The sequence below is a fragment of the Leiobunum rupestre genome, chromosome 9, assembly GCF_980474605.1.
Source record: "Leiobunum rupestre chromosome 9, qqLeiRupe1.1.hap1, whole genome shotgun sequence".
NCBI classification, from domain to species: Eukaryota; Metazoa; Arthropoda; class Arachnida; order Opiliones; family Sclerosomatidae; genus Leiobunum; species Leiobunum rupestre.
This window is the reverse complement of record NC_143392.1, coordinates 6729024-6743522: the sequence shown is the minus strand read 5'-3', so window position 1 is coordinate 6743522 and position 14499 is coordinate 6729024. Positions and strand designations below refer to the sequence as shown.

General features: G+C 39.3%; 2 protein-coding genes across 2 annotated transcripts; one reads left to right on the top strand and one right to left on the bottom strand.

Annotated features, from left to right (window-relative positions):
* The first annotated feature begins 324 nt into the window (after positions 1-324).
* Positions 325-4284, top strand: LOC149926392 (uncharacterized). Its single transcript, XM_090159069.1, has 3 exons — positions 325-489; positions 551-661; positions 3900-4284. The coding sequence occupies exons 1-3, from the start codon at positions 454-456 to the stop codon at positions 4218-4220; spliced, it is 468 nt and encodes a 155-aa protein (XP_090015195.1). The 5' UTR covers positions 325-453; the 3' UTR covers positions 4221-4284.
* A 1794-nt stretch (positions 4285-6078) lies between these two features.
* On the bottom strand, positions 6079-13075 carry LOC149926391 (putative glutamate receptor). Its single transcript, XM_090157692.1, has 7 exons — positions 13002-13075; positions 12858-12948; positions 12636-12797; positions 11434-11626; positions 10595-10812; positions 7825-8114; positions 6079-6427 (listed from the first exon to the last, which is right to left on the bottom strand). The coding sequence occupies exons 1-7, from the start codon at positions 13073-13075 to the stop codon at positions 6079-6081; spliced, it is 1377 nt and encodes a 458-aa protein (XP_090013818.1).
* Positions 13076-14499: the final 1424 nt, after the last annotated feature.

The window sequence follows — 14499 nt, the reverse complement described above, 5'->3', positions numbered from 1 at the left end:
AATTATTAATTTAACAAAATTTTACTATAAACTCTGTAATATTATTTAATTTCTAAGCACTATTTTCAACTTATATTATGCTTGTACCATCCCTAACTTTTGACTGATTGACCAGACAATCTCAGAGCTCTTGAAGAACAAGGAACGGAACAAAAAATAGCGTTACTAACACTATTATTAATCCAACGTCACATATTATTGAAATTTGAAACTCTTAAATCCGTGATCGTGCAAGGGTATGTTGGGGTGGGCTGCGATAAAAACTCGAATACTGTTACAGAAAAAAATAAACGCGTGTCTCGTGATAAAACAAAATCGATAATCTTAAAAGAACGCGCCTATCGAAACGAGGCGCACGCGTTTTTTACTGATTTTTATTTGTATTCCTTCTTGTTAAGCCTACTTTGACAACGTATCAAAATTATCTTCGAAAATCAAAATCTTTGAGTGAAAATGTCTTCAACAACATTACCGGCATATTATTATCAGGTAGAATACTAACAGAACCTTTATGATTGATCTCTGATATTTGCATTTTCCTACATTGAAGGATGTTAAGCGAAACCATCCCAAGAAAGGAATTATAACCTATCACATCCAAGGACATTTGTTCGAGCAGGAAGTGTTGAGATATCCTATACCACTCTTTGGTCCCGTTATGGTATAATTACGATGATAACAAAGCTTTGTTTTAAGCTAGGTTTCCAAATACCTCTTACGATAGTCATCTAGACCATTGAAATGAAACTTGTACCATGGAAGAATAAGTCGAGGGGTAAGACACTCTGCGAACTCGGTGTACACTGCCGTGCCTTTGATAGTGCTAAATGGAACTCACGAACTCTTGAAAATATGTACCTTTAACAGTGCTAAATGCACGAACTCGGTGTACAGGTTATCTGAGACTGTCTTACCCCTTGGAATAAGTATGCTTGTATCTTCGCAGATTCTACTCGGATTCCGTTGGGCACTAATTTCCCGCCAAATCGCGGATGTGTCGAGAGGTCCCACATTTGCAAATTTAGGGCCTGTTGCAAAAGTATGCTTGTCGGGGATTCGACCATAGAAGTTATATTGGCAAATCCTAGATAAACATACTTTTGCAACAGGCTCTTAGCGTACGGAATTTGGAATTTCAAAAGGATTTCCGAAATCAGAAACTGATTTTGAAATTTCAGAGCGCAATTTTCCGGTGGATTTCTGGTTTTTGAGATTTTGAACTGATATTCGCCTAGATTTCAGGATTTTCCCGATGGACTAGGTCATTTCCTTGATTAACGACGCACCCCTCAAAAGATTAAATCTGATTTAATCGTGATTATTTTGATTAAATTCAATTTAATCACGATTAAGTTGATTAAATCACGTTTAATCATGATTATAATGTTTAAATCTTATTTAACCATGATTAAATGATTAAATCTGATTAAAATGATTACATCTGTTTAAAATGATTAAATCCTGATTAAAAAATTATATCGTGATTAGTATGATTAAATCGTACTTTTGATTTTAACGATAAATTCTCTATTCGACCGATTATATTGATTAAATCGTGATAAAATTATTAAATCTAATTAAAATGGTTAAATCTAATTAAACAGATTAGATCATGATTAGAATGATTAAATCTTGTTTAAATGATTAAATCCTGATTAAAAAGATTAGATCATGATTAGAATGATTAAATCCTGATTAAAAAAATTAGATCATGATTAGAATGATTAAATCTTGTTTAAATGATTAAATCCTGATTAAAAAGATTAGATCATGATTAGAATGATTAAATCTCGTTTAAATCGTGATTAGATTTTCTAATCTTGGTTAGATTTTTTAATCTTGATTACCCTGATTTAATCACGATTATCCTGATTTAATCATTTTACTATGATTAAGGCGCACCCAAAATGGAAGTGACCTGCCCCTCGGATTTTCCAGTTCATTTCAAGATTTCAAAAAAAAAATCTCTAGGGTGTACGGGATTTTGGCGAATGTCCGACCCCTCGGGATGTGTATACCGCTCAAAATTTACCGAGTAAATTACTTTGCTTAAAGGTGCAAAAAGTTAAAATAACACCGCGTAAAAATATTTACCTATTGATAAACCATATTGGAATTTGAAAATTAAGAATTTACCGTACCCTGCGTAGGTTCATGTTTCAAGCTTATAACATTAGCAGGATAGGTAGATCAATACCCAATTATTTTTTCAGTAATTTATTATAGAGGGCAAGACAAGGAATTGTGTTTTAATGCACAAATTTCTTGGCGGAAATAATTTTTCCCTAGATTTTGATACGTTTTGGGTAAAGTAGGGGTGATAACGAAAGATATAAAATTGAAATGCAAAACACTACTAACTTTTAAAATGTTTGGTATTAAAATTATTATTTCAACGCATTTTTGCTGTTTTTCAACGCAATTTGGCCGTTTTACAATATTGGGTGGGGATAAAATATATTCTATTTTATCTTGGTAATATGTCCTCTAGGTCGCGATGCTAGACACAAGTTTATGATTTTTATTTATTTGAAGCTAATCGCATATCCTACTTCACCTAATAATAATAATAATCACCCCCTTAGGCCTAAGTCATCAAGCGACTTTTAAAGCCATTAATTCAGGTGGCCGGGTTACAATGCGTAAGAGGGTGGTGCCACGCGAGCCAACAGCTTCCTACACTAACTATTACCGTTAACCTCAACAAGTTTTTATGGAAGGGGAAACCGAAGATCTCAGGGAAAAACCCCTTAAACCAGTGGGGAGAAAACTTGCAAACTCAACGCGGAAGGAGTGGTTCCGAGTTATCAACCTAGGATTGTTTAACCCAAATGTTGTCTTCCACTTATTTAAAACTAGGGTTGGCCGATATCGTAATTTAACCGATTCCGATACCGATACCGATTTCATGTTTCAACCGATACCGATACCGATTTTTTTACCGATATGCCAAATCGGTACCGATACCGATTTTCCCGATTTTTTACCGATTTTCACCGATACCGATTTTACAATTCATTATCAATGGTCCAATACTAATGTTACCGATTTAAAAAAATCTCGATCTATGAAAATGGCGTCTCTTCCTCTCCACCGCCGTTTCTCCATGCCGCAACTGAAGTTTGAACTTCAAATGGTCAAGGTTAGTGGCGCCATCTACCAGGACTTTAAGAAAATTGGTTTTAAATAATCGGAAAACAATCGGGTAAAATCGGTATCGGAAGGTTTTTTTTATAATCGGGTAAAATCGGTATTTTAGACGCGAACCGATTAATCGGGAAATCGCGATATCGGTGACCGATACCGATTTCATATCGGTTTGGGCCCAACACTATTTAAAACTAACCATCGCGTTATCAACTTCACCTACGACAATTAAACCCCAAAAAACGTTAATTTAAAAAAATTCATCTCTTTGGAAAAAATCATTTCCAACAAGAAATTTTTGCATAAAAAACTCCTCGTCTTGCTCTCTATAAAAAATACAAAAAAAATATTTTGTGGGGGCAGCTATTTTACAATTTTACTCAATACCATAAGCCTATCAACCCTAAGTTTGAATCGAAAGGCAGTGTTGGTTCAAGCAAACGACTGGCGAAAGTACAGCGCTAAATCCACCCGGTGGCGGAAAAGAGAAACGTAACGCGTCCCGCAATGCATGATGCCAGCTGCTTTGGTAAGAGAGAGGTGCGTAGAGAGAGAAAGGGGGAAGGAAGAAGCTTCAATTTATCTCTACCAGGTGCCGATACTATCGCCTGATTTCTTCTTTTTCGCCCGTCCAGTGGTGGTACAAAGGGCGCTATGCGCGTTTCAAACTTAGAGGTTATAGGCTTATGGCAATACTTATCTCATAAGAGATATCTCATTTACTTCTGATAATAAATTAATCTGTTATTTAGCAAAGCCTACTGGAATCTCCGTTTCGACCCATAATCGAACAGAACGAATTGGAAGGCACAAAAGAATTGCTTTATTTGCCTTCGTGGTCGATTAATCGTAAGCAAGACGTGGTGGAACTCTTCAATCCCTTGATGTACGGAGAAGAAAATTTGCGCACCGTTAACGTCACTCGTCCCCAAGACATGCCACTCGCTGAAAGGATCCAAGTCGCCCGGGACGTGGAGCGATGGACCGAAGGACAACCCCTCCAGTACTTGTCAACCATACACCCCTTCAAGAAGCTGCCCGCCAAAAGACCCAAGACACGTCATAGTCTTTAAAACGCCAGAAATTAAACTAAAATTATGTATATCTTATTTTATTTAAAAACGGTCAAAATTAAAAAATAAGTTTAATTACAAAAACATTTAGGTTTTAAAATATTTATAGTTTTACCATAGTGTATTATATTTTTCATAATATTCTTCACACGCAAAAGTTTTACTGAGAGCTATTCACAAGACAGACTTCATTACAAGCTTCGTCACCGTTTTGCGGCTACTTGCTAACGCGTCACACGTAGCCTTTGACAGCACCTCGCTAGGGGGAGATTTGCTTCTTGTGATGACGCCCCTCCCTTACTAGCTCTCAGTAAAATATTCCCCAAAGTGACAAACTTATGGAACTATTTTATAGACTTATGGTATTACGCAATGTTTTTAAAAATTGGTGGATACGTTTCGCTTGTAGTAAAGAGAGTAAACTGATAAAATCGTCCAGAATTTATCGGGTAAAATGTCCACAGGCAACCATTTTGGAAAAACGTTTTTAAACTGACTCAATATTTTCTCCACCACAGAAATGACAGAATCTTGAGTAAAATGACGACAAAGGCGTACTATTAATTCTTACCCTACTGCGAAATCCCGGAACAAGCGAAAAGTATGCACCATAGAAAACCGATAACGCACTTTTAAATCCATTAGTTCAGGTGGCCGGATTACAATGCGTAGGAGTGTGGTGGCAAGCCCTTCACGCCACGCGAGCCCACAGCTCCCTACACTAACTATTACCGTTAACCTCAACAAGTTTTTATGGAGGGGGAAAACCCCTTAAACCATAAATCCCCATTTGCTCTGCCACTTATTAAGGTGCTTTTAGCTATCCCACAACCAGACTTTCCCTGGAAGTACACCAATTTGAATTACCGTGATATTTCATTGCATATTTAAACGCTTACCAAAAAAATTATACATAGTTTGCTTCCCAATAAATTTTTTTTCGATGAAATGATTAAAGGGGAACGGCCAAGCTTTTCCAAATATCGCCTTATTTGCGTATCAAAAGATCAACAAGACGTTCAATATACTTACACGTACCTTTCTTTGTCTTGGAAAATAGTTTTTGGCCTAAAAAGTTAAAACGCCAAATAACGCCAAGTATTTGGGTTTGAATTTTCGCCGCCATCTTAAGGCGTATCGCCAGCGCCAGCAGCACCTTAGTGAGCGATTTGAGAACTATCCTAACTTTTAAAATCGCGCAATTTAGGCTTAGGTCTCGTATATACTGGAACCATAGAGTTTATACTCTGTTTATACTCCATGCTGGAACGCGCCGCGCGTGCAAAACAAATTTTTCGCGTCTTCAGCAGCGCGCGCTTTTACGTTGTTTTTCTGTCTCACCGATTCATCACCAGGTGTCGCGCCATAAGTTTTAGTTTTTAACGGGCTATAGGGCTATCTTAAGCAACGTTCAGACTATGTGAAAATATTACGTTTGCGTCGATCGTGTCGGTTCTTTCGATTTCTTACACCGTTCAGACTTCTCAACAGAGACTTTAAATTTTCGCGCGTGTCGTTTACATTTTTGCATTTCGTTGCGCTCAAAAAGTTCATAGCAGACAATTAGCCTTATACCTCATCAGCGCTGACTCTAGAACCATCGAAATACTATAACCAATCAGAGGTGGATAAAAAATAATTTCAATTTTTCCGCCGTTATTACTGAGCTCTAATTGGATGAACAATCACCTTTTATGTTAATCTATGTGCAAGGTTGGTTCCTTTCTGAACAGTGAAATGAACGAACCGACGCGACCAACATAACCGAAACGACACGACCGATGCTAACGTAATATTTTCACATAGTCTTAACGCTGCATTACTTGTTAAAGCTTGACCATTCCCCTTTTAGGGATTTTTAGCAGTAAAATGTGATTTGACGCCTCATGTCGGCGACTGTGACCCGTGTCCTGCTTCTTCCGCGTCCTCCTGTTCCTCTTGAAACCGAAACCGCGAGACTTGTGTTCGAGTGAAGCCGCCTCGAAGGCTCGTTACATCTCAATCGGCACAATATTATTTCCGACATTAAAACGAAGAAGGAGATTCCTATCCCGAAAATCCACAGCAGAAATGGACCCGATACATTTTTCAGTTCCAACGTCCGTTCTTGATCGTGTTTGGGTTCCGTCCAAGCGCACTGCGAGGCGTTGCGCTCCGTCGATTGGACGAACTTGATGACGTGACCCGCATCCATGTACCGTTCCATTCTGTATTCAAAGTTGCCAATTTCGTAAATGATACTAACGTGGTAACTCAGGCCCGTAGCCATCCCCTCAAAAATAATTTGTATCCCCTCAAAAAATTTGAGTGCCCCATCGTGCCCCCTCGAAAGGTATCTGTGCCCCCTTAAAAATATCATTGTGCCCCTAGAAAATATATTAAAGTAAGTAAACAAAATATATAAAAAATATCCTATTCACATATTATATTTTGTTAAGTATAACGGTCCAAACTGTATTATTTCCTTTCGTGTACCTTGCTTTACTATATTATTTACTTTCGTGTACCTCGCTTTACTATATTATATTTACTTTCGTGTACCTCGCTTTACTATATTATTTACTTTCGTGTACCTCGCTTTACTATATAATTTACTTTCATGTACCTCGCTTTACTATATTATTTACTTTCGTGTACCTCGCTTTACTATATAATTTACTTTCGTGTACCTCGCTTTACTATATTATTTACTTTCGTGTACCTCGCTTTACTATATTATTTCCTTTCGTGTACCTCGCTTTACTATATTATTTCCTTTCGTGTACCTCGCTTTACTATATTATTTCCTTTCGTGTACCTCGCTTTACTATATTATTTACTTGCGTGTACCTCGCTTTACTATATTATTTACTTTCGTGTACCTCGCTTTACTATATTATTTACTTTCGTGTACCTCACTTTACTATATTATTTACTTTCGTGTACCTCGCTTTACTATATTATTTACTTTCGTGTACCTTGCTTTACTATATTAGTATAACTTCCACCATTTTAAGATGAAAGTTTTAGCTGTAGCAGAAACAATAATATGGCACGTTAGTACAAATATTGATTGGACTATACTAACTAAGGTTAATTTTCCGTAGTACTCTAGTCTATATACTATTGTATGGCGTGGTCGTCTATTCAGCTTAACCCAAGTATACAAACTGCGGCTTATTTAACTCCGTGTAGTGACGTTCTATGGTTCAGAATAATAGAAGGTTCTCAATTGGCGTTATTTAATTTTATATAATTTATATACATTTTATTTATATTTATTTAAACCACGTGTTCCATTGCCAAACGTCAGTGTGGCCTGTGTGGACCTTAAGCTCATTTTAAAGTAGTGATAGCCTCATAGGTCTTTGGAAATAAATTGACTTTTAGAGGTCTAGGTTTTCTTCTGCTTGTCACCCTTTAAATTAACTTTCCTTCCAAACAATTACCCTGATGGTAGGCCATTGTGTTTTGCTGTTGGCCTACCATCAGGGTATTTGTTTGGAAGGAAAGTTAATTTAAAGGGTGACAGGCAGAAGAAAACCTAGGCCTTTAAGGGTACCTCTGAAAAATCCTGGCTACGGGCCTGCGGTAACTAGACTCAAGTTATCTGAACCTCATTTACCTGAGGTTGATATTCTCAGAAATGTCCTTTGGTATGTCCAACCTTAAGGTCATAGTCATCATTCTCTCGAAATAGTGGTCTTTGGAGAAATGAATTTCCTTCTTCGGTGGCGCTCTACAAAAACTTCCAATTTTGGCTTTGAGGGCGAACGGCGGTCCGATGATTACCGCTTTGCGCTGGAACATTTGGCGCATGTCGTGACGATTGGCGTGGTCCCTGAAGGGAACTAATCCTCCCAGACGATTGGCCTGTTCGTGAACTAACCGGGGCTCGCTTCCGGGCTGGGCATCCTGTTTTTAAAGTTACGCATTGAATTTTAAACGCTCGTAAGTATACAAGCAACAATGAATTCAATTCTACTGTTGGGAGAATTACTATGTTGAGACAATTGCTGGATCTTAAAATTCATTTTGCGCGTCAATAAGCCTGCTATACCTCACAATCAGGATCGTATTAACCATTAGGCAGAGTAGGCACGTGCCTAGGACGGCATTTTTGTAGGGGTGCCAAAACTCTGATGCAGCCCCCCACGTACGGTCGAAGTACTTGACTAGCCCCTAATTAAAACAACGCCGAAAAGGTAAAAAAAGACCAACAATGTTTGGGGAAACTAAATATATTGAATTTATTAAAAACCGATACGTCTCTATAGCTCTTGGAGAATAAAAGTGTTTCTGTCACGCGCAAAAACGTAATTTATTGCTTCCCACCTAACAAAATCAAATCAGAAAGGTAATCTCATTGGTTCCCTCAAACGTACGTCGGTGACCTTTTTCAGCCCCCCCCCCCCCCCCCGCAAACCGTGCAGACAAGCATAGACTACAATGCTCATAGTCATTATCTCTAACAAGAAGAGTACCCGAGGTGTTTATTGCCGATTTTGTTCAAAGCTGGGCGTAATGTAGACCAATATGCACTGGCGTAGCTGATGGTCCGCAGGGCCCACGGCGCGGGGGGGGAGCCTCGAGTTTCGGGGGGCCCCGCTAACTATAAAAAAATTAAAAAGGGGGGCCTAATAGAGATTTTTGTGGGGGGTGGGCCTCTGAGTTTTCAGCTACGCCACTGCCTATATGACATATGAAATTTCCCAAAAGGAGAAGCACTACCCATTCAATTTGTCATGGCAACCGAAAATGTGTTTGACCACTTAAAACAAAAATAAGATTTTTTTCCTTATTTTACCCCAAAAATGTTCTAATGTACCCAAACTTGGTGATATTTATCTAAATGTGATCCAAATTACCCATTTCGTGATTTTAATTTTTTTTTTAAATTTTCGTAGGAAGGACCCAGTGAAACCGAGAAAATCCCATGCTTCTTTAAATGGAGATTTTTCGGTTTTAAGTGGTCAACAACATTTTCGGTTGCCATGGCAGTGTCAGAATTTATACCCCGGTGTACCTAGTAACAGAGACCATACCACCGGAGGCCTATCATCATAGTGCCCTACGCCAGCGTCCACCTAGCCCGGACAGGTGACAAATCCAGCATGGGTAACAGAACCCTACTACTGATGGTCGCACCTTCGACGCAAGCCACTCAACCCAGCAGAAGGTGCAGCAATTGGTGGACCAATTCCCACTTCGCACACAGCAGTGGGATTAAGAATGGATGCTGTAGCAACTCCAGCCGACACCCCACCTATGGAGGCAGGGAGTCAAGCCCTTTGGAGAGAGCTCCTAAAGGGGAACGACGAGCACACAGCAGTCCAAGTAACCCGGCACAGCCGGCACCGGAGATGCCGGTGATATTCCAAAAGGCCGGGAAACAGGACCGCCGTGCCCGCATATGTTAGCCCGCAGCCCCACAGCAGGCTACCCAATCCGCCGAGGCGGCCAGTTTGCACGGAGCCTCTCCGTTAGCCTGAGCCGAAGCTCAGTATCCAGCCCAAACCTGACCGAAGTCGGAGGTGGAGATAGGACCATTTGATCGAAGCTAACATCTCCCAGTGCGCCACCAGTTATTGCACACTCCGACCCATTGAGGGCCCGGTTGCCATGGCAAATCGAATTGGTAGTGCAACTTCTCCTTTTGGGAAATTTCGTATCTCATCTAGGTCTATATTACGGCCGACTTTGAACAAAATCGGCCATAAACAACTCGGGTACTCTCTTTGTAAGTATAATTAAATACATTCTTGCCGAGAGTCATTTCTAGAATGACCGCAAATTTATGGTACACTTCAGATTAAAGGGGAACGGCCAAGCTTTTCCAAATATGGCCTTATTTCCGTATCAAAAGATTAACAAGACGTTCAATATACTAACACGTACCTTTATTGTCTTGAAAAAAATAGCTTTTGGCCCAAAAAGTTGAAACGAAAAATAACGCCAGGTGTTTGGGTTTGAATTTTCGCCGCCATCTTAGGGGCTGCCGCCAGCGCCCCTAACCCCGTATGAGCGATTTGCGAACTATCCTAACTTTTAAAATCGCGCAATTTAGGCTTAGGTCTCTCATAACTGGATCATATTTTTGCGTCTTCAGCAGCGCGCGCTTTTACGTTGTTTTTCTGTCTCACCGACTTCTCACCAGGTGTCGCGGCAGACGCGCGCTTTTCGATTTCCCGAAATTTCTTTATTTTATTAAAAATTAACCACTTAATATTTTTGATGCGGTTTTCGCCATAAATTTTAGTTTTTTATGGGCTATAGGGCTATCTAACTGGTTAAAGCTTGACCGTTCCCCTTTAAGTCATTAGGCTTAACACGCGCTCTCATGGTGGTAATTTAAATACATTCTTGGTATTGATTATTAAGTAAGGATCTTTTACCCTAAAGAAATACTCGAAGGATGTAGCGGCCATGATAACCGGTCTGAGGTTCTTGTTTTTGAGAATATCATTTAGACTGTCAATCAGGATGAACTGATTGGAAACTGTCATGGCGGCGGTCAATTGTCCACTAAACAAGGTCATGACCACCATTATAGAGAACGACCAGGTGGCTAAAAGAATCCTCCAGCTGTCATCGGGATGCGTGAATGGAATGGCTGATAAACAGAAAATAGATATCATGAGTTCATGACGTCTATTAACAAAACCATTAAAGGGGAATTGTCACCAAAACCAAAATTTACGAGGTTTTTTTACAGATTGATAGAAAATATATTAATGATTATGTCCCTGAAATTTTATAGTTATTGGAAAAGTATTTAAAAAGTTACGTTACTTTTTCCGTAACCTAAATCAAACGGCTCCAAAAATTTCAGAAATCGTGGTTGAACCTACGTGTAGCGCCAAAAGAATGAAGCGGCAAAAATTTGAGAAAGGGCGGCGTGTAAGGCCTTTTGTAATCTACGAGTATAAGTCGGTTGAAAAGCCAACGAGAATGTCGTAGCAGACGACAGTTCCGACCGAAAAACGATAAAACCGGAAAAATAATATTTCGTTCACGAGATGGCGCTGCAGGTAGGTTCAACCAAGCGGTTCTGAGATTCTAGAGTCGGGGGGATAAAACTCGAAATTTGGCTGCTAATAATAAATCAAATACTGGAAATATTAACACGTAATTTTTTGAATAACCATTTTCGGACGTCCTCTAACCATTTAAATGGTTTTCAACCAATTTTAGGGTGGTGACAAATCCCCTTTAAGCTTTTCCGGGAGCCTACATTGAAACATCAAAGTTCCCAAGAAAGCGAAAACTGTTCGAGCCACTTTAATCGTGTGAGCTGGCTTCTTCTTGACTGTAATTTTGGACGAAGTGACAAATCTCAATTTGTGGACTCTTGTTTTCCAAAGACGTTCGCTGAGCAACGACAGACAGACGACCATCACAAAAGCGGAAGTGAAAGAGATCCACACCTTTCAACGAAACAGAAACAGTCGCAATGTTATCATTAGTGTTATCAGCAGTATATAATATATATCTTACGAGAGAAGAATCTATATACCTATTTTGCTATTTATCCACTCGAAACAGTAGCGTAGCTGATGGTCCGTAGGGCCCGCGGTGCGGGGGGGGGGGGGCCTCGAGCTTCGAGGGGGGGTGGGCGCTAACCATAAAAAAAAATTAAAAAGGGGGGCCACATAGAGATTTTTGCTAGGGGGGGGGGGGCTCTGAGTTACGCACAGGCTCTCGTGGATTTTTCAAAAACACGTTTGGGAAGAAAAATTAGAAATTTTTGATTTTATAATCCTTGGATATTTTATTGGGAAATATCCCCACGTAGTATAATTTTTGTGTCGTGACGCGGTGTACATATCAGCGTTGAGCCTTCGAAATTACATGTTTCATTTTAATGGCCTAAATGGTTTCTTCTCTAGTACGAAATATATTATAAACTTCTGGTCTTATTCTCTAATTTAGTTCGATGCATCATGTACCAGGTCGAGGAAATTTGTATGAAAAAATTCTGGGCACAATATAAGCAAACGAATTCTACTTCGGAACTTTGGGTACTTTGAAAGTCGAAAAACTATTACCAATTCTTCTCATCCTGGTAGCAGGGGCGTAGGAACGTTCTAGAAGTTGGAGGGGCAAAGAGAAACGGAAATGGGTCTGGAGAATGGTTTTGAATTTTTAATGGAGTGTAGCTTCTCCGAGTGCATGTGTTCTTTTTACTACTATGCAAATTGGCGGGAAACGACTGAAATTTAAACACAGTTGAGGTTCTATAAGCTTTATATGCTTTTAAAATGAGAATTTGAGACTCGCGTAGATTTCAACTGACCAAAAGGTTGGAGGGGGCAATAACATTAGTTGCCCCTCCCAGCAAAATTATAGGGATAGGTATTGCCCCCCACTGCCCCTCCCGTTTCCTACGCCCCTGCCTGGTAGATAAAAAGTTCATGGTTGCATTCGTTTCTTAACCTTGTAATGAAAGTGATTCAATCCGGAAAGAGAAGTGACGCTGACTTTCTCGGGCGAACCGGACATGAGAATCAGATCGGCGTTGACCAAAGGTGCCGACGGGGTCGAGATTTTCATTCGGGATTCCGATGGTGCCGCTGGCATCAGGAACAAATCAATTTCCTTTTCCATCATAAAAAGGGACATTATTGTTTATCATTAGAATAAGGCGAGACCTCGTACCTTCCTTTGCACCATTCCCAAACATCCGGTCCATTTACCATTTTTTAACCGGTAACCCATTTGAGGATCTCCGCATTCGAACAAAAGGTAGCTGAGATGAAAGGTTAAGATCGGTTTTGTGTGTTGGGAATTTTAAGTTCTTACCTTAGTCTTAAGACGCGTGCCAAGTATCGAACCACGTCCACAACTAGCCCTTTTAATTTCTTATCACGACCCATTCTCATCATAGGAGCTGACTGTGAAACATATTTTTTAAATTAACAGGGTTACTGCAGGCCAGGGAAAAGGCCGGGAATTTGAAAATAGGCCTGAAAAGTCAGGGAAAAGACAGGGAATCTAAAAAAAACCTGGGAAGGTTATGGAAAATGAAGGAAATTGGAAAATAGGCCTGGCAAGTTAGGGAAAAGACGGGGATTTAAAAAAAAAGGCCTGGAAGGTCAGGGAAAATAAAGATAGAGAAAAGACAGGTAATTTGAAAATATGCCTTGAAAGTAAGAGAAAAGACAGGGCATTTGAAAATATGCCTTGAAAGTAAGCGAAAAGACAGGGAATTTGAAAATATGCCTTGAAAGTAAGCGAAAAGACAGGGAATTTGAAAATAGGCTAAAAAGATAGAGAAAAGAATGGGAATTTGAAAATAGGCTAAAAAGATAGAGAAGAGACAGGACATTTTAAAATAGGCCTGGAAGGTCAGGGATAATAACGGGGATTTAAAAATATGCCTGGAAAGATAGTGAACAGAACGGGAACTTGAAGATTTTAAAATAGGCTTTCAAGTTATGGAAAAGACAGGAAATTTAAAAAAGGCCTGGAAAGTCAGGGGGAAGAACGATAATTTTAAAATTAGGCTTGGAAAGTTAGGGAAAAAACAGGGATTATAATAAGGCCTGGAAAGTCAGGGAAAAGACAGGGATTATAATAAGGCCTGGAAAGTCAGGGAAAAGACAGATAATTCGAAATATGCCGGGAAAGTCACGGAAAAGACCATAAATTTTAAAATAGGCCTTGAAAGTTAAAGAAAAGACGGGGAATTTTAAAAAAGACCTGGAAAGTCAGGGGAAAGAACGGAAATTTGAAAATAGGCCTAAGAAGATTGAGAAAAGACAGGAAATTTTAAAATCGGCCTGGAAATATAGATAAAAGAACTGGTATTTTAAAAAGGCCTGGAAAGTCAGGGGAAAGAACGGGAATTTGAAAATAGACCTGGAAAGATAGAAAAGACAGGAAATTTTAAAAAGGCCTGGAAATATAGATAAAAGAACTGGTATTTTAAAAAGGCCTGGAAAGTCAGGGGAAAGAACGGGAATTTGAAAATAGACCTGGAAAGATAGAAAAGACAGGAAATTTTAAAAAGGCCTGGAAATATAGATAAAAGAACTGGTATTTTAAAAAGGCCTGGAAAGTCAGGGGAAAGAACGGAAATTTGAAAATAGGCCTAAGAAGATAGAGAAAAGACAGGAAATTTTAAAATCGGCCTGGAAATATAGATAAAAGAACTGGTATTTTAAAAAGGCCTGGAAAGTCAGGGGAAAGAACGGGAATTTGAAAATAGACCTGGAAAGATAGAAAAGACAGGAAATTTTAAAAAGGCCTGGAAATATAGATAAAAGAACTGGTATTTTAAAAAGGCCTGGAAAGTCAG